This window comes from Pteropus medius, unplaced genomic scaffold (assembly GCF_902729225.1).
Source record: "Pteropus medius unplaced genomic scaffold, Ma_sr-lr_union100, whole genome shotgun sequence".
Classification (NCBI taxonomy): domain Eukaryota; kingdom Metazoa; phylum Chordata; class Mammalia; order Chiroptera; family Pteropodidae; genus Pteropus; species Pteropus medius.
In genome coordinates, this window is record NW_024349801.1 from 19,856,955 (window position 1) to 19,877,311 (window position 20,357).

Genomic DNA, 20,357 nt, shown 5'->3' on the forward strand with positions numbered 1-20,357 from the left:
CTCTCTCTTCCTCTTCCTATAAAGCCACCAATTCTATTGGATTAGGACCCCATCCTAATGACTTTATTTAATCTTAATTTCCTTCTAAAAGCCCTATCTCCAAACAATAGTCACATTAGAGGTTAGGGCTTCAATATATGAATTTCAGGGGGACACAATTCAGTCCATAGCACTTGATAACCTCACTTCAGAGTAAAGGGGGTGATTCAATGACTGTTACAATCACACCAGTCATTTAATTTCCAAATATTTAGAGATTTTCCAGTTATCTTTCTCTTGCTGACTTATAATTTCATTCCATTGTGGTTGGAGAACCATACTTCAGGTGATTTAAATTCTTTTTTTTTTTTTAATTTATTTTAATTAGTTTCAAGTATATAGTACATTGGTTAGACATCTATATAGTTCAGATGATTTAAATTCTTTTAAATTTATTGAGACTTGTTTTATGGCTCAGAATGTGGTCTGTCTTGGTTAACAGTTTGTGTGTACCTAGTAAAGGTGTATTCTATTTTTATTGAGTGGAGTGTGTTCTACAAATACTAATTAGGCCAAGTTGATGGTACTTTCCAAGTTTTTATATTCTTACTGATATTGTTACTTGTCCTATTGATTATTGAAAAAGGGAGTGCTGAAATCTCCAAATATAATTGTGGATTTGTTTGTTTCTCCTTACAATCCTATAAGTTGTTACGTTATACATTTTGAAGCCATTTTATTAGGCGTATTAATGTTTAGGGCTGTTATGTTCTCTTGATGAGTTGGCCTCATTATCACTTGCAATATTATTTGTTGTGGAGTCTATTTCATATGATATTAATGTAGCCACTCCAGCTTTCTTCGATTGAGGTTAGCATGGTATATCTTTCCAATATTTAACTTTCAGCCAATTCATGTCCTTATATTTAAAGTGTGTACCTTTTAGGTAGTATATAGCTTTGTCTTTTTAATTCAATCTGATAATCTCTGCTTTTTTCACTAGAACATTCACATTAAAGATTATTGTTGACATGGTTGGGATTAAATGTACCAACTAATTTTTTGCTTTCTATTTGTCCCTGGTCTTTGTTCCTGTTTCATTCTTTTTCTTTCTTTTGGATTAATTTTTTAAAAATTCCATTATATCTTCTCTGTTAACTTATTAATTATAATTAGGTTTGTGAGATTTTTTTTGGTTTTGTTTTCATTTGCTTTTTACTGGTTATTTTAAGGTATATGATAATTATCTTTAACTTGTCACAGTTATTTTCAGGCATATTATACTACTTTGTGTCTAGTGTAAGAACCTTGTAATGACATTCTTCTATTTTACCCTCTCTTGGCCTTTATACTATTGTTATCATGCATTTTACTTCTACAGTTATAAATCACACAATACATTGCTCTTATTTTTTCCTTAAATAGTCAATTCTATATGAAAGTGATTTAAAAACCAAGAATAAATATTTTATATTTGCCCACATGTTTATGATTTCCAGTGCTCTTTGTGTAGTTCCAGACTTCTAAATGTATCATTTTCCTTCTGAGAGAAGGACTTCCTTTAACATTCTTGGTAGTGCAGGTCTATTGGTCTTGACGTTTTTTCAGCTTTTCTGTGTCTAAAACAGCATTCTGTTTTGTTTTGTTTTGTTTTCTTAAGAATTCTAGGTTGACAAGTTTTTATCTTTCACTACTTCTCTATTTCTTCAGAGCTCTCTTTCTTTGTGTTACTGGTACTCTGCCCTGTGACTCCAGCCACCTTGACCTCCCATTCCCATAATTCTTTTATATTCATTTCAAGGAGACTGCTGGGTTCTGCCTGGCTTCCCCTTCCCTGCACTTCAGCCTGGAAACTTACTCCAGGCGGTAAGGTTGGGCAATTGTCGTGCTCACCTGTTTATTTCTCTCTCAGGAATCACTATCCTGTACTGTTGTCCAATGTCTGAAACCAGTTGTTGGCTTATTTTGTGTGGTTTAAGGTATGTGGGTAAATCAGGTCCTTGTTACTCAGTGGTGACTGGAAATAGCTGACTGACTACCAAAATCAAACCGGTCAGGTTAGCTACTCCACCAGCCTAGTGGAAGAGTTCATAAAAATTCCTTAAATATATGCCCTGGTGGGGAGATAAGGCTTGTGGTAAAGTCCTGCTCTTTCTGTGTACAGAAGCCCAACCTGAGTAAAGGGAAGAAGTTCTTTTCTTTCCTAACATTTATTATTGCCGTTTTATAAATGAAGAAATTCAGTAACATGCCTGAACTTGCCCAAGATTGAACTTACTAGGTCTTACTGCTGTCTTTGTGAAAATAGTAAAACTGAATTTTACAGTAGATGTTTTACTTATTGCAATTATGAAAGTTATTAAAAGTCAATTTTATTTTCAAATCTATACATGAATTTTACTTTTTACTTTTCTTTGTCCATCAGTTATGTTGTATATAATATCATTTCATTTCTGAAGATGAGAAGATTTTGTTTTTCATGGCATTCCTTGAATCAGATACATCATGAAGGAAATACCCCATGAAATCAAAATTTCTTAAATTATACTCTGGTCCTTTGTATGGAAACTTTACTAAGAATGTCTTCTGACTATACAGAGGTTTTGAAATACTTGTTGACTACACTGAGTTTACTATTTAAAGTTAAATAATAACTGAAATCTAATCTGATAATTCCTGCCACAGCAAGATATGCCAAAAATCAAAGGGCAGAGTCTCTTTTTCTCAGAAATTTCTCAGAGGTAGAAATTATTATTTCAACTTGCCTAGAGTCACTCGGTGTTTGAATTTACTTCAGTATAAGCCATATGGTTATCAAATAATAAATCATCTCTTAGATACCAGAGAAATAATTAAGAGAACTACTTGTTTAAGTTACAGTCAATATTTTATGCTTATTAAATTGAGGGACTGCACCTTTTGAATGCTATCATGAACTAAAATTCAGACAATTATTATTTTTTTTTCCTACTTTAAAATATTTTTAATCAATGGATTTACAGCTAACTTCTTATAATGAAGGGAAAGTTATTCAGGAAATAGTATCAGTTCTTGGCTGGGTATAGTACTGATTCTATAATTAGCTTCTTCACAGTGTAGAAATAAATTTGTCTACAAATATTTTTGAGTGCTATTATGTGCCAGGCATAGTGCCTGAGTTTTGATGCTATGTCAGTCAACAGAACTGACCAAAATCCCTGCCCTTATAGAGTTTACAGGGGGCGGATAGGTAGTAACCCTAACAATAACTAAATAATATAGTTTGTATGGAGAAACAAGTTGGCTAATAGAAGTAGTTTAAGTTCCACCACAAACAGAAAACAATCTATATGACTTCTAGCAGACTGCATCACAAGATGCAAACAGTACCTTAGGGAAGCAAGTGGCAATTGTGCAGCCTTATTGTAGACTAGGTGTATTGTATATTCAGTGACATTTACTTATCCCCAAAGCAAATACCATGCTAATGTGAAAGCAGAGGACTGCCTATTTAATTTCAAAAGAAAACATTTTGAGTCATGTCATTACTTGGGTCAGTAATGTGTTTTAAAACATTTTAGTTATTTGTCCAACTGACAAGGAAATCTTCTAACTTCATTAATTGTAGCTTTCAAATTTGGTGTTCAATTCAAAATAAATCATGCTTGAGAACCTGATTCTTACATAAAAAAAAGGTAAAATTCATTCTAAAAATAATATATATGGCAAATTAGGCGTAGGTTTCTGCCTTATTATTTGGACTTATCAGCTTTGTATCCTATAGAAAATTAAACAATGCTATAAATTGAGCGTTGTCTTTTTAACTATTTGATACTGGGATTCTTCACATTATTTCCATAAATTCCTGAATCTTAAAGCTGGCAGGGTTTGTTTTGTTTGTTTTTGTTTTAGAAGTAGTGTAGTCTGACAAGGGTCAAACTTAGAACAAAAGAGGTTAATAATGGGAATATGTAGACCTCGTGGATCCCGGCACAATGCTTATTTTTCACTAGATAGTAATGTCTTATATTAGTGCAGAATTCCCAGATGTCAGTTTTCCATGTGCGTACTGAAATTTTAAAATTTATTTTTGTTATGTATGTGAGACAATGTAGTAAGCTATTTTTTTAAATTATGGAGCACATTGTACAAAGTATATGTGCATTAAAGACAGTTTAGAGAGTAATAATAAAATAATCTCTCATGCAGCTGCTAAGAACATTATCAGTCCCGTGTTTGCTGACCCTTGTGTGCCTCTCACCTCAGTGACAGCCCCACCAGTCACACTCGAACTATCTACTGTTTTGAATTGTGGGTTAATTATTCCCTTGTACTTTTTAATGCTTTTTTGACATATGTATATAACCATCAAGTATGTTGTTTAATTTTGCTTGTGTTTTAAACTTTTACATAAATAGAATTATCCTAGTTATAGTCTTCTATAAACTGTATGCAGCTATCACTTAATCTTATGTTTATATCCACTATTTTATCCCATTATGGGAATATACCACAAGTTATCCATTCTATAAGATAGACATTTGTTATTGTTTCCAGGATTTTTGTTGTTGTAGGCAGTGCTTCTTTGAATATTCTTATATTGGTCTCCTAATGCACATGAACAAAATTTTCTCTGGATTATTTACCTAAGGGGGTAATTATTGAGTTACAGAGCATGCAGTTCTTTGCTAGATAATGCCAGATTATTTTTCAAAGTGGTTGTATCAGTATATACTTTTACTTTTACTAGCAGTTTATGAGTACTTCTTTTGACCTCCACATTTATCAACACTTATTTGGTCAGACTAATTCTCCCCCACTCACCCCTCCCCCCAAAAATCTGGTAATTGGGAAATGGTATGTCATTGTGGCTCTAATTTGTATTTTGTGATGATTAGGGAAGTTCAGCATCTTATGTTCATTAGCATCTTATGTTCATTAGCCTCTCAGGATTCTTAGGTGAAATATTTTGGATACTCATTTTTTGTTGGTTATTTAGATTGCAAATTTTTTCTCCTTGTTTTGGTTTGGTGTTTGTTTATTTTTTCTTCAGTCTCTGTGGTGCCTTTGGTGTAGCACTTTGCTGCCTTAGTCCACAGGAACCTTAATAAAAACAGCTGTTCTGAATGCTCAATTACCAGTTTGGACAGAGTTTTGGAACACAGTCCTTTTAGAAGTTTGGGGCTCCTTTTATAGGGGTGCCAGTGGAAAATGTGTGAGAAGACAGGGAGGCCTACTTTGAGATGTTTGAAAGATGGGAGTTTAGGAAAAGAGTCTGAGGAACAATTAGAAAACAAAGGGCTTTCCTTACGAGTTTTTTCCCCCTGTCATCTATTCAACTTTTCCAGCTCTACTCTTATTGTTTTCTTTCTTCTTTCATTCATATTTTCCCCTTCTTATATTCCTGCTGTTTGTTTTTTCCTCTTTATATATTTCTCTCTGTCCTTTTCTCCCCTTTTTTCTCTTTAATTCCAATTCTTAGTCACTTATCCTTTTAATCTTTACTAGTTGTTCCTTTAAAAAATACCCTTACCTCCACACAAATGACTGTGGTTGAGTTGGTACGGAGCCATGGGTATGGCATGTATATATTAAGGGTTTTGTGTTATTGAGAATTCAGATAGAAGAGGAAAAGGAGATATCTTTTATGGCAGCCAGTTACAGTGCTCTGGGAAGAGCGCTAGTTGCCTTTTAGAATTGTGTGAAGCACAAGCTTTACCTTCTTTAGCCTCTGATGAACTCTTCCTACTCTTATATGACTTAGAAAATACCATATTAACAATTAGGTGAAAAATCCAATAATAAGTTAATTAGATTGAAATTTTTTTATGAACTCACCAATCGTTTTACTACTATAAAAGAGGTATTTCTTTTGTGTTATGCCTTTGTAGCATTTTAGTTCAATTATTTTTAAAGAAAATATGTAAATACTAATCATAAATGCGATATTTCTTTGTCACGTAAGCTTTTAATCTATAACATAATTACCAACGTGTTTAAATGACAAAATATATGCCTTTAAAGTTTTGCTATTATCTACAATTTGGTGTTTTAAAGACTGTATAACATTGTATTTTTTTATGCTACAGTAAATAATGGTGGCAAACAAATTCAAATTGGTAGGTAATTGCTGTTTTATATTATGCAGTGTTTGCAAAGATGGGAAGAGAGTTAAGTACTTATGTTGTTGCTTGGCTGTTAGTAACTTAGAGAACATAGGAGCTCAGTGTGTCCTGAGTTCCGAGTACACGAGGCCTGTCATAGCTCATATCAAAGGAGCACCGTCAGTGCTTCCAGGATTCCCTGAGGTTCTTTTTTAGTCTTAGAATAGAAATATTTGACTTTCCACATTATTTAGATCTTTTGTTTCAAGAAATTCGAAGTGCTTTATAAGATACTATGAATCAAGATATCCAAAAATTAGTGAATATCTTATATTGATTTTACTCACAATCATCTTAAGTTTTTGTATATATAATGAATTCACGAAACACTAGTTCTGGGCCTGATAGAATGTCTACAAACATCAGCAGCAGCATTAGAAAAAATTAAGAAATATTTCAAAGCATTGAAAATAATCGAAATTCCTCATTCCCACGTGTCAAATCATTAAGCCTACCTTTCTTTCATTCATTTCCATTGGTTATGGTAGTTATGCTAATTATTAATGATAGAGAATTATTGATTAGGGAATTAGCCAAGGCTTTTCCTTTGATTTGGTATGATGAAATTTGTGAGACCTGCACCTCAAAATTACCTGCTCTCAGCATTATAGAGAAGACACTATTAGATGACAGGACTGGCTATCAAGTTGGAATTAACAAAGTAAACTCTTGAGACACTGATGACTGAGGCCCAAGAACATACATAAAATAATCACTTTAGTAGTGTGTATGTGGATGGGTTAACAACTCTATTAAAATCTTAATGTGAATAAGTTAAATTATGTTTTTAGAAAAACATAGTAAAATAGAAGTTAAAAGAGCTTCTTTTTTTTTAATTAAAAATTATTGGGGCAACATCGACTAATAAAATCAAATAAGTTTCAACTGTACGCTTCAACAGTATGTCGTATATATATATTGCATTGTGTGTCTGCCTCCCAAAGAAGGGCTTCTTGTGCATTGCCTGATGTCCTCACCGCCTTTAACCTGCCATTTATTGTACAGCCAGTAATCTGAGCTTACCTGTCCTATAATACGTGAATTCTTCAGAATTGGTCATACTTTAGCATGGATCTCAAGTTGATGTAAAGTGTCTTTTAATTAGCTATATATATAGCGCTACATGTAAGCACTCATTCATTTTGCTTATGTAGTCATTGAGCACCTTCTATATGCCAAGCACTGTCCTAGGCACTGATAATAAAATGGTGAATATGTTGGATCAGGCTCCTGCATGCCTAGAGTTTATAGTCTAATTAGAGACAAATAGCTGTTACAGTTGTGTGATAATTGCAATGGGAACACCGAAGCTTATGAAAGGATTTCTCTTTGCACCTGCTTCCCACCTGACTTGAAATTTAACCGAAATTGAGAACTAGGAAGAAGTTGGAAGATTTTCAACTTCTCCATTGGAAAATGTGCGGTTTGTAAGAGTGTATTTGTTAACTCCTTTTAACACCTTTTAACTCCTGCTTCCCTTCCCTCTTTGGTGTTTTCCAACTCATTCACAGCTTTTCTTTTGCACCTTTCAAAGTGCAAGATTTAGTTTGGGTGCCCATGCCATATAGGAATCCATACCAGATATAATAGATATTGAAAAACACACTTGAGGTAGGTAAGCATCTTATGTCTCAGAGGCAAAAAAATAGGGTCCATAGTGATTGCATGGGCAGAAAGACAATGAGAATTTTAGTAAGAATGCAGACTAGTAGCCGTGTTAACTGGAAAGTTCAGTTAGAATTCACAGAATTTGGGAATTAGACACCAAAATTTTTTACAGTAAGGACCAGAATTAATGCTCAGAGGCTGGATAACTGATACAGAATGAGGTGCAAGAATGATTTGGATACTAAACCAACAAATACCTAAGGCTGATTCTCTATCTTTGATTCTTCCCTGAGTCAGAATTGGAATTGGACTAGTGGGGCAGTAGAATTTAGGTAAGCAGACTGGATGAGATTTGGAAATAAGTCCTCAAATTTCTAACATTTTGCATACACAGGAGATCTTGGATTAAAGCCTCACTTTACCATTATGTTGCTGTGTATGTCTGAACATTCACTTTACCTCCCTGAAGTCCAATTTCTTCATCCATAAATTAATAAAAAATACAGGTCTTGAAGTTCCTTTGAGTTCTTTAATTCCTGAATTCTATACAGAAGCCAAGACTTAGCCTTTTTTTTTTTTTTCTTTTAAATCTTGCCCCTTTTTTTGTCCACAGAAGCTGCTATTTTCCTTTGATAATAAAGGGACCAGGCTTGGTTTTAATGAACTCTTAAGTGTTTTTATGCACAAAACAGAACATCGAAACACTTTATTTATAAGCAGATGTAATTGTATGCTTTTTCCAAGCATTATAAGAATAATGTTTCTAAATGGGATATCCTCTTGCTTCTTCTGGAACCATATGATCTAGGCCTTTTCCATAATATCTAAATTTAATAGAGCCTTAAACAAGGGAGACATAAAGAAAGAAAGGAGTAGCTGTCCAAAGTCTTTTAATACCAGGAATTCTTGAAGATATATCTGTCTGAGCTTTCTAGAATCTATGCCCTGAGTTGGAAGGGTAGACGCTTGAGTCATTTTTGTGTGAAAAGAAAAATAAGTATGAGCTTCTGTAATTGAGAATTAATTGTAAGAACTATTCCTTAGAGATGGTTCTCTACTTACTGATAATGTGTGTGACTTTGGGCAAATGATTTTACAAATTTAGTTTTCTATCTGTAAAATGAGAGAAATAACTTACATCAGTGCATTTATTTTTATTTTAAATTTGACAAATACTTATGTGGTGCAATATTCTAAAAAATTTACAAATAATAACTCAATCCTTATAACTACCCTCTGAAGGACAATACTATTTTATCCCTATTTACAAGATTAAAAATACTAAGGCAAAGAGAGCTTGTATAATTTGTACAAAGCCAAATAGCTAGCAAGTAGAAGAACTGATTGCCTAACTTCAGAGTTTATGCTGTTAACTATTACTCTGTGCTACAATCATGAGAATTAAAATGAGGAAACACTTGATAAAACACTTCACAGCTCAAAATAATGGTGATCATGTTTGTTTAATTGAATATTTGGATTATTAAATATTTGATTTAATAATAAATGTCAGTAATATTAAATAATATTAAATGAATATTAGTTAATAAATTTAACAATAAACATTAATGGTAATATTAAATATACAATTATAATTTATAGCCAATTTTCAAAAAGCTAGATTATTATAAAAACACACATATGACTTAAGTTTTTCAGATGGTACCTCAGAATATTGCAATACTTTAATCATAATTTTAACTTCAGTGGTTATTATATAATGTAAATGTACAGCAGAAATATTCAAACAAACCACATGCTAGCCCAGAAAGTCTCTTTTAAGTCAGTCTGTAGTAAGTTTGTTTACAGATTACTTGCCTTTTTTTATAGTAGAATGCTAAGGATTTTTAAGTGTTATTTTTGCTAAAGTTTATTGTTGCTTAACAACAAAAATAAAGAATATTTTGGTATTTGAAGATCATATTCTGTAAGTGAAAATATGTATAACTAATATCCATAAAATAATAGTGCACATACAAAATTGCTCTTTTGTTCATAGCCACAGCCACTATTTTTTGTACTTGTCACAAAAATCAACTCTACCTTTTATTCTTAAAGATTTCTCATGGTATATAAATCAAGTTACCCTAGAAATGAAGAAAACTGGATTCTAGTTTGCAGCAGTACACAACTTTGAGCAAGAAAAGGTGGTCTTTGTACCTTATTTTCATCTTGAAGTAAGGTAGATTAGTAGGCTTCATGATTTCTAAGATCTTTTTCTTACTCAAAACAAATACACAACTCATACCTTTGAGATTGGAATGTATAGATTAGAAACCAAAAATAGTTTAATGTATGTAGAATTTAACCCATTAGGAGATATATGTCCATGAAATATTAAGAATATTATTATAGAGAAATAGATGAGTTGGTAAGATGGTGCTGAGTTTTTCCTAAAATGATGGTTGATTTGCACTGATCTGTCCTTTCCTTTTTCATGGTCATATTTGTTGTGATCAATGCCCCACGTTCGAGAGAAGGTTGGCTGAAGTTATAGTACAGTCTGTCCAAGGAACAAAGTGAAACTCACTCATGCGGATGTGAGATTCATGACCTTAAGCTTGTGTGCCAGCACCATGAAGTAACCATTCATAGCCTAGATGGCTTATGTAAGTTCTGGGGAAGAGTACAAACTAAGTGAAAGATCAGTGTGGAAATGAGTTAGGAAAGAGCTCTTTTGTGGAAAAAAAAAAAAATAGGAAAGCTCTTCAGAAAGCTCAGGATTGGTGGAAAGGAGAGGAGGGATGCATGTTTATTAGCTAAAAAAAGAACAAACAATTGCACAAGGTGGAAAATGAGCAGAGCATAGTATAGAGAACAATTTGGCTGGAACAGAGAGACCATGTAGGGAGTAGTAAAAGAAGAGATGAGAAAGTGAAGATGGAGACAATCGAAACTTCGAAGGTTGAATCTTAAGGAGGGTCACCTCAGTATATAACTCCAAGAGGCAGCATTCACATCAGAATCTGACTATGCTCTGTTTGGTGACCCTGACCCTAATGCCAGGCTTAAGGGTTCACACTGAATTCAATAGCTAGGAGACTGTTGTAGTAATTCAGGTGCAAGTAATAAGAGCCTAACTAGGTAATAAGAGCCTAACGAGGTTAAAAAAAGAAGTGTTTAGTTGCAAGACAAATTTAAAAGGGACAAATTAATAAGATTTAGTGACTGGATTTCAGGACCATAAAGAAGGAAAATCTCCTGCTCCTGTCCCATAGACTTATAAGGGAACTTCTTTTTCATCTCGTTTTGAGAGTTGGAGACAATTTTGTATGAGTGATGATATTGCATATTTAATACTTATCTTGTTTTTATAGAAAGGGCAATTGTAAAATATAAATGGATATTAAGAGACTAGGAAGGTACATTTTTGTATGTATTATCTGTACCCTTCAGAATAATTGACAGTGTATGTCACATCTATTCAATCTTCCATCATCACCATCTACTGAGATTGCTATTGTCAAGGTCACCAAAGACTTCCTCATTGTCCAATCCAGTGGTCAGTTCTTTATTTATATTTTATTAAACCTCACCAGTGTTTGAGATCACACCTTTCTTGAAACATATTTTTTTCTTGTGACTTCCATGATACCATACTTGACAGCTCCTTTTACTGATTCATCTTCTACCGGATTGCCCCTTGTTGGAATGACCCCAGGGTTCTGTCATGAGTTCCCTACATGTTCCTCTAGGTAACTCTTGACCCTAAATACTCTCCCTATGCCATGATTTACAAAACTGTATCTCCAACTCTGCACAACTGCAGTAACCTCCTAACTAGTATATCCACTTTGATTCTTTTTCCTGTTCTATTATCAACATAGCAGCCGGGATGATCATTTTAAAATGTAAATCAGATTATATCATTTCTCCACTTAAAATCCTCCAATGGCTTCCCATTGCATTAAGGATAAAATCTGAAGTCCTTGCACTATTTCAAAATCCTATATAATCTAGTCCCTGACCACTATTCTAAACTTCATCTCCTTCCACTTTCCTTCTCTCCACTGCCATTTCAGCCTCACTCACCTTCTTTTAGTTCTAGGGACATTACTCATTCATTCTCACCTTAGACCTCTGCTCAGAATGCTCTTTCCCCTGCTTTTTGAATGACTTGCTCCTCATTCAGATCTCAGGTTAAATGTTATACTTGATATAAAGCATTCACATAATAACTCTCACATCACTCTTTTTACAATTATGGCCTAGCACTTAGCACCATCTGATATTTTTCTTGTTAATTTGTTTCTGTTTTTCTCTGCCACCACTAGAATGAATATAAGCTCCAAGTCTCAATGTCTAGGAAAGTACCTGGAACACAGTAGGTGTATAATAAATATTTGTTGAATAAATCAAGTCTTAATACCTACATATTGGTTATCTCAATTGAGAGTCCAATTCTTTGAGCATAACCTCTTCTGCTGATTCTTAACACCCATTCTCAAGTCCATCCATATATGTTTCTCATATTATCAGTATGAGAGTCTAGTTTTTACCTAATTTTTTAAAAGGGTTATTTTTAAAAACCAAGCAAGAAAGACAGAAAGAGAGAGAAAGAGGAAGTGAACGAGAGAGAGAAGAAAAAAGTTTCAAATTGCTAAATTCCAATTTTTAACAGTATACTCTTACCTATGTTTGGCTTCACAAATTCCTATATTAAGCAACCAAACTATGACCTACCTGCTAGGAGTTCTACAAAACAGTAACTCTAATTAATTAAAATATGTGACACTAGGTAATGTTTTCATTTACATGTTATTTTTCAGTTACTAGGCCTTATCATTTATCTAATATCAGAATAATAATTTATTTAAAATTTATTTTATGTCTTTGCTTTATAAGACTGATAATATTTTGTTGTATATATATTTTTCTATGCATGTATGCCCATGCAAACACATGATCATATCATTTTTTTCTTTTGAAACATGTTTTCACTTACATTGTAGATTACTTGTCAAAAGTAGATCTATATCATTATTTTAGATATAACTCTACCACAATATATTTAGTCAGTCTCATATTGTTGTACATTTAGGTTTATTCCAAAATTTTAACTGGTATTAACATTTTAACAAATATCTTTGAACATTCAGCTTGGTGTGCTTGTTCTATTATTTCCCTGGGATAAGTTCATAAAAGGAGAATTTTAATTCATATTCCAGATTGTCTTCCAAAGGACGTTATTTTTAAAGAAACTTTCTTATTAGCAATCCCCCTGGTTGCTCTTATGCTTATCTTGCCATTTTATTCCATGTCATAAGTGGCATGGAATCTTTCCACTACCTCAGCAGGCTTTGGAAGTAAACTGAACAGCAGATACAGTAGCCCAGTGATGAGTAACACCTTCTTCCATTCCCTTTAGACAGAGCTTTGAAGCAGCTCTGCACTATCCTGGGTTTTGCACTCAATCAAGGATACCAGCAATAAGTGTATTGGTTCAGAGGGATTGCTGGCTAGGGCCGCCAAAGAAAGAAGTTAGTGGTCCTGGCCTCTCCCCCTGGATGTTTTCTGAGCTTCTTCTAAAGAGCAGAAATTCATAGAATCTCGGGGTTGAAAGAACCCCTGCAAGTCTAATCTAGCCACCACTTATTGTCTAAATCCCTTCAAGGACACCCCTGGCAAGTGTTTATCAGTCTGTCCTTGAACACCCCTAGTGATGAAGAATTGACTTCTCAAGTTAGTCCGATTCATTTATGGATTAGTCTGTTTAAAAATTCCCCAATTACCAAATCGTTCACCTCTTTTGTTGGACAGAACAGATGGAGGCTTTAAGAAAATGGCTAAACTCCAGAGCCAGAAGATTTGCCACTACAAAAGCAGCCAGTCCAGTTATGGCCACCAGTCAGACTGTGGTGTAAGCACAATACCCATTGAGGTCTTTGAGGGAGAGGGACTCTAGAACTATGTTCTGATTGATTAACTCCCCATTTCCAATGATGTGTCCTTCATAGCCTGTGAAAATTTGTAACATCCCTTCTGTTTTCTATCAAATAATTTATCTCTTCTAAAATGTGTAACTAGTAGGTAAACCTAGCAGTCTACATTTGTCTAAATTTGAAACATTTTTTATTTTTGTAAAGATAAATTGTTTTTAGAGGCCCTAAAATCATAACTTATATCTGGAGTAAGCTATGTATCAAAATATCAAGTTATATCTATTGAATTTTCTTTAGCAGGATAAATTTTCCAGTTCTATTCATATTCTTTACTATAGTAAACTCTACTCTCTGGTGTTTTATTATAAATTAGGGTCCTATTCCTGGAAACTAATTCTATGTCATAAATATTCTAAAATACATTACTAAAATATATATTGGATATATTATTTTCATTTATAATTTTACAAACATACATGAAAGTATGTAAAAGCAAAATTTATAGCCATAATGAAAGAAAGCATATATGGTTAAGAGCCCATATTCTAGAGCCAGACTCTGTAGGTTCAAATTCCAACTTTGCTACTTCTTAGCTGGGTGGTCTCACACGGGTTACTTAATCTCTCCGCGCTTCAGTTATCTATCTGTAGAATGGTGGTAATAGTCCCCACCTTCAAGAGCTGTTCTGAAGATCGAATGAGTTAATGTATAGAAAATACTTAAAACTGGCAATGCCTTGACAATGTTACTAAGTGTAGCCTTTATTTTATGTTTCACAAATGGTCATTTTAGGGAAACTTTTCTGAATGGTCTTCAAATACCAACTCAGTAAAGTTGGCTTTCAAGGCTCCATCTTTTCCTGATAAGCCTTCTTGAGTCTAGAAATAAGCATTCTTCATCATACCTTTCAAGGCTGTTCACGATCTGGCTCCGGTCCTGCCTTTTCCACATTTTCTCTACACAAATTGTCCACTCAAGTTGCATTTTCTCTCTCATGGTTCTGTTCAACACCTACCTCTTTTGCAAAATTTACCACTGTTATCTGAACTTCTTTGGAATTTATGAAATGCTGTAGTGTTCTATTTTTTTTTTAATATCTCTGATATTTTTGAGACTGGGAGCTATGTGCAGTATAACTCTGTGTACCCTGTGACTTAATATAGTATATTAGGTACTTAAAATGTGTTACTTAATTGGATTGCATGATGAATCGAATTTTGTGCATGTAAAAAGTACATGTGCATGCATGTGCAACCGGTGTAGCAGGTTAATAATTTTGAAAGGTAACTGTGTTTAAAAAAATTAGAGCACTTGTGAGAAATTTTAAAATTACTGCAAGTAAGTGAAAATATCTGCAGGTTAGATTGTTTGGAACTGCGTAGTACCCCCCAAAATATCACATTTCATATATTGCAATTTGAGCCTGCATCTCCTGTTGGGTAATCATAGCATTTCTCCCTCTGCAGCTATCATTACTTTATTGGAAAGGCAGAGAAGGACCCCGTGGCTGTAAATGTCCACGTCACAGAATTAGATCTGGGAGAATAAGGAGCAGGTTAAGGAAGGGAAGAGAGAGAAAAGGGGAGAAACATGCATTTGGAACTGTATCTTTTTCTAATATTTAATAATAGTAATAAAACATCTTAGCTAAAAATATATGACATAAAACATTTTAACCTTTTGCTATTGGTGAAGTTTTATGTGTGAAAACTATTGTATTTGACTTCCAAAACCAGACAATTATTTATAGGATTAAAGTATTCCTAAATCTTAGGTATTTAAACTGAAGTTTACATTAAAACATTTTTATGCCATAATTTTAACCAGCTTTGTTTAATTTTGAAATGTCCATCTCCTAATTTTGAAATATCCATCATCTCCTGACTGTGTATTTCGTGAATCAAGAGTTTACTGCATTTTAATTGCCTCATTTTTATTCTCTTTTCACTCTTGGTTAGTGAATATACTTGAATGCAGAATGTGTCAGTAGTTATTTTAGGCGTAAAAGATGAGTTCTTATGAAGAGTACATTAAAGCAAAGGCTCCTCTTTCTCTTTTTTAATACCAGATACTTTAGACGAATATTTTGAATACGATGCAGAGGAGTTCTTGGTCTCTTTGGCCTTGTTAATAACAGAAGGACGAACACCTGAATGTTCCGTGAAAGGTCGCTCAGAAAGTTTCCATTGCCCTCCAGCACAGTCCTGTTCCCCAGGAACTACCAAACATGAATGCAGTGACAAGCTGGCCCAGGTAAGAACTGTGTGTGTGTCTAAAGCATTTTATTTTATTTTATTTCCTTTAAACCTCTATAAACTACATAAATTCTGTCATCACCTTTGTTACATCACAATTATAATGTTTATATTTAAATATAAAATTAGTCACAACCATATAGAAAAATTCCTAAGCCTAGACCACAGCCAGGAACCTTGGCTGTTAAACAAGGCTCTTGAAGGCACAGTAGGTAGCTTTGCTGATCAGCAGGCAGATAGGCAGCCAATTTCTTACCTTTCTTACTCACTGAATTTAAGATGATGTTTGCTACCGTAATTCAGCTTTTTTTATTTTTAGAGTTTCAGCCCTGGCTCATCGACTTTATGTTCTTATTTATTTAGTGGTTTGATGTTAGTGATTATTTCCCCACATGAAGCAATTTCCCGCTTATATATATATTTTAATGGGAGGATACTTTCTGCTATCATATTAATGTTTTTGTATAATAGCGTTAAAATATCTATTTTGGTAATTAGTAAATATATAACTTGCTGTAAGGATTTTTCTTCCAGTTAGTTTCTTAAATGTAGTCCAAAATTTAAACTTTTTATATCTTGTATATTTTCAGCATTTAATGAAAACGAGTTGTTAATATCTTGGTGTTCACTTAGAATGAATCTCCTCTGTAATGATGAGTAATTAACAAACTAGGCAAAGCTGGGCCACCTCGAGGCCTGTCAAACATTGTGCATGGCAGTTCTTTTCCTACATGATAAAGCAAAGATATTCCCTCCCCAAAAAAATTTTGCATCATAAATTTTGTTCAGTACTAAACCTTGCACTCTAGAGCTCATTAGTGTTAATTCATTAATGAGGAAACTTAAACAGACAAGTCTAAGCAAGTTCTACAACTGATGGCTCATTTCTCAAACAGATGTATACTTAACAATGGTAATTTTCAAATTTAAATACAAAATTATGTGAGTTATTAAGACATTTCGCTTTATTCATTTTTTCCTAAGTGTCGACAAGCCAGACGAACCAGGTCTGAAGTTGCATTGTTGTGGAAGAATAACCTTCCAATCATGGTGGAAGTGATGCTACTGCCAGACTGTTGCTACAGCGATGATGGGCCCACCACAGAAGGAATTGATCTAAATGATCCTGCAATTAAGCAAGATGCGTTATTATTAGAAAGATGGATATTGGAGCCGGTTCCTCGACAGTAAGTTGTAGAACCCCGTTTGAAGTTGTTCTTGGTAAATCATGTTTCCACTGCTTTCTAGACATTATTTTAATAATATACCCTATCTTCGAATCCCTCTATTTATGTAGTAAAATTTAGATATTTAGTTCTTATGTGACTTCAAGTGACACCACCAGTAAATTCACTCCTATACTCTTGAAAGCACGCATCCAAAGTGATATGTTTATTTCAGTTTCTATTTTTCTAAAATTCATTCATTTTGTACTTGCTGACATTTAGATGATGTTTTTTTACTTCCCTTAGGAGTGGTGATCGATTTATTGAAGAAAAGACTCTTCTATTGGCTGTCCGCTCATTTGTGTTCTTTTCTCAATTAAGTGCTTGGCTGAGTGTTTCTCATGGTGCTATTCCACGAAATATTCTTTACAGGTATGTATAGGGCAAAAAAGGATACAGTGTGTATTCAACTACATTGGTTATCTACTGAATGACATTTTGCCTTTTAAGTATTTTATTCCTTCATTTCTAAATATAAGTGGGTGAAATTTACTGACTTTTTTTCTCAAAACAAATTAGAGAAATGTAGATGTGAATCAGTGTAAATTTTGTTTCTTGGTTTAAATTTGGTATAGAATAGTTTTCAGAGAACTTTTAAACTTGCTTTAGAGAACCAATAGTGAACTTAGTGCTGCTATCATAAATAAAGTGGAAAAACTTTCTGGGCTGCTGAATTTCCGTAATGGTAGCCTTACTTACTTTTTGGCATTTCAAACACTATAAACATACAAGCTGCTAAACAACTCTTTAATTGTCTCTTTAGGCAGGTGGCCATGAAATAGAGAGTACCTCCTAATCACCTTACACAATAGAACTAACTGAATCCAATTATTTAGTGGTAACTACGAAGTTCTTTGTTTGTTTTGACAAAAGATTGTAAATTATAATATTCTTCAGATTTAATGCTTAAGTTCTTTGGTGTTCTTTAAAAGGTCATCTCTATTCCATACATAATCTACCACACTTATTGTGTTGGTTTTATCAGGATGACATGCATGGTTAAGTAGCTAAAAGTTAAACCTCAATAGTAATTGATGCAAACAAAGATAAGTAGATGGCTGTTTAAAATGTTTAAATAATATATAATAATGGTATATATTTTATAACCCATTGATTCTATATTTTTCTGTGTGATTCCAGAATCAGTGCTGCCGATGTAGACCTACAATGGAATTTTTCACAGACTCCAACTGAACATGTGTTTCCTGTTCCCAATGTTTCTCACAATGTGGCCTTGAAAGTCAGCGTTCAGTCCTTGCCCAGACAATCGAATTACCCAGTTTTGACCTGTAGTATTCACACTAATATTGGCCTGTATGAGAAAAGAATTCAAGAACGTGAACTTAAAGCCCATCAGCACCGCAATTCTAACGAAGCAGAACAATGTAGTACCAACAGTTCACAGCGTCTGTGTAGCAAACAAACTTGGACCATGGCACCTGAAAGTGTATTACATGTAAAAAATGGCACAACTCCAGAATATACTGCAGCTGTCAAAAATGGCAAACTATATCCAGGCACTGGCAGTAAATCTGACTATGGAACATGTCAAGCCAACATTCTGGGCTTCCGTGGTATAGGAGATAAAAAGTCTCAAGAAACACCAGTGAGAACTATAAAATCACTTTCAGTGATTGATTCCAGTGTCTCTAGCCACCAGAGTTCCTGGCAGTCAGGTGGTGAGACTAATCCCTTAATAGGCTCTTTAATTCAGGAGCGACAAGATGTTATTGCAAGAATTGCTCAGCATTTGATTCATTGCGATCCAAGCAGTTCACATGTTTCTGGACATGCATTTAATACGCAAGAATCTAGTTCACGTAATTCTAAACTTTTCCGTGTTTCACAAGAAAATGAAAACATGAGAAAATGTAAAGAAACTTTCTCCATTTCTTTTGGTAGTCCAGAGCTTACCTCTTCGGAAGATGCCAGTGAGGGGAAAATTCGAGCAAAACCAGAAACTCCTCGAAGTGAAACTTGCACTTCTAATGGTCTTTATTCTCGTCAGTCTGTTGGTGAGACTAATCCTTTAATAGGCTCTTTACTCCAGGAGCGGCAAGATGTTATTGCAAGGATTGCTCAACACTTGGAGCATATTGATCCAACGGTATCACATATGCCCCGGCAATCATTCAACCTGTGTGACTCCAGTTCAGTTCCTTCTAAAGTGTTTAGGAGTTCATATGAAGACAAAAATTTGTTGAAGAAAAATAAGAATGAGGCCTCTGTTTCCATTTCTAATACAAAATTTTCCTTGTTAGAAGACTGCAATGAAGGGGGAAACTTAATACCTACCAAATCTTTTAGTTCTTTTAAATGCAATAGTAAAGTCAAGTCTTCTTTAAAACCGCAAATAAGAAGACATCTATATCAGGACAGTCCTAGTGAAATCATCCAAAATACATTTCAAAGAACACAGAACAAAGCCACTAGTTTATTGGCTCCCTCAAATATGTCTCATTGCAAAGAAAATAACTTAGATTTGGCAATCAGATTGGAAAATACACGTTCTGAGTGTCAATTTAAGGAGCAAGAAATTAGCAATGGAATTGATAAGCGGTATTCAAATTGCAGCAGTATTGACAAACAAATTTGCACAAATAAGTATAAGGAAAAAATAAAAAATGAAAATTGTAATCCAGAATCTTTTAGCAATCACCAATTTGATAATTCAAAAAAAAAAGACTCAAAAGTGTCTATGTTGGAAATATCTGGATATTTGAACAAATATGAAAACAAGTGCTCAAACAAAGACTCAAAAAAGCCTACAACATGTGAGCAAAATATGCAACTTAATAGTATAGAAAATTATCTCAATAAAGATAATGAAGACTTCAAATGCAAAAAGTCAGACCAATTGAAAAATGAACAGGATAAGAAAGAAGATCCAATTGGTGAAAAATCTCAAAACCGTTCTCAGAGGAAGAGTGTAAAAGATTGTTTGTCTACATGTGAACGACTGAAAAATACAGAGGTATTGGTAGGTAATATCTAATATTTCAAATGTAATTCTAAAACGTCTGTTATGGTTTGAATTATGTTTCTAGGAGATCTACATATAAAGATCCTGAGTGCCCAGTATCTATAGAACATACAGTCTGATATAATAAACCTGCTATAGAACTAGTATTAACATCTTTGCAAATAACTCATTTGAGAGCAAGTGCTAGGTTAATTCTTCCTGTTGCCTTTTTTTATTTCAATATTATGGACAATTGATGGAGTGTACACAGGAGTTAGAAATAAAACTCATTTTAACGTATT

The 20,357-nt window shown here is 33.8% G+C and overlaps 1 protein-coding gene across 7 annotated transcripts in view; it reads left to right on the forward strand.

Annotated features, from left to right (window-relative positions):
* ATOSA (atos homolog A) overlaps positions 1 to 20,357 on the forward strand; it is an 81,502-nt gene that overhangs the window by 40,409 nt on the left and 20,736 nt on the right. For all 7 annotated transcript variants that reach the window (XR_005658678.1, XM_039889007.1, XM_039889005.1 and 4 more), the window contains 4 exons: positions 15,681 to 15,865; positions 16,852 to 17,054; positions 17,340 to 17,465; positions 18,234 to 20,073. Coding sequence is in view for 6 of the 7 variants with exons in the window: in XM_039889007.1 (XP_039744941.1) it covers positions 15,681 to 15,865; positions 16,852 to 17,054; positions 17,340 to 17,465; positions 18,234 to 20,073 (2,354 nt within the window). In the remaining variant the exon portion in view is untranslated. The remainder of the gene's footprint in view (positions 1 to 15,680; positions 15,866 to 16,851; positions 17,055 to 17,339; positions 17,466 to 18,233; positions 20,074 to 20,357) is intronic.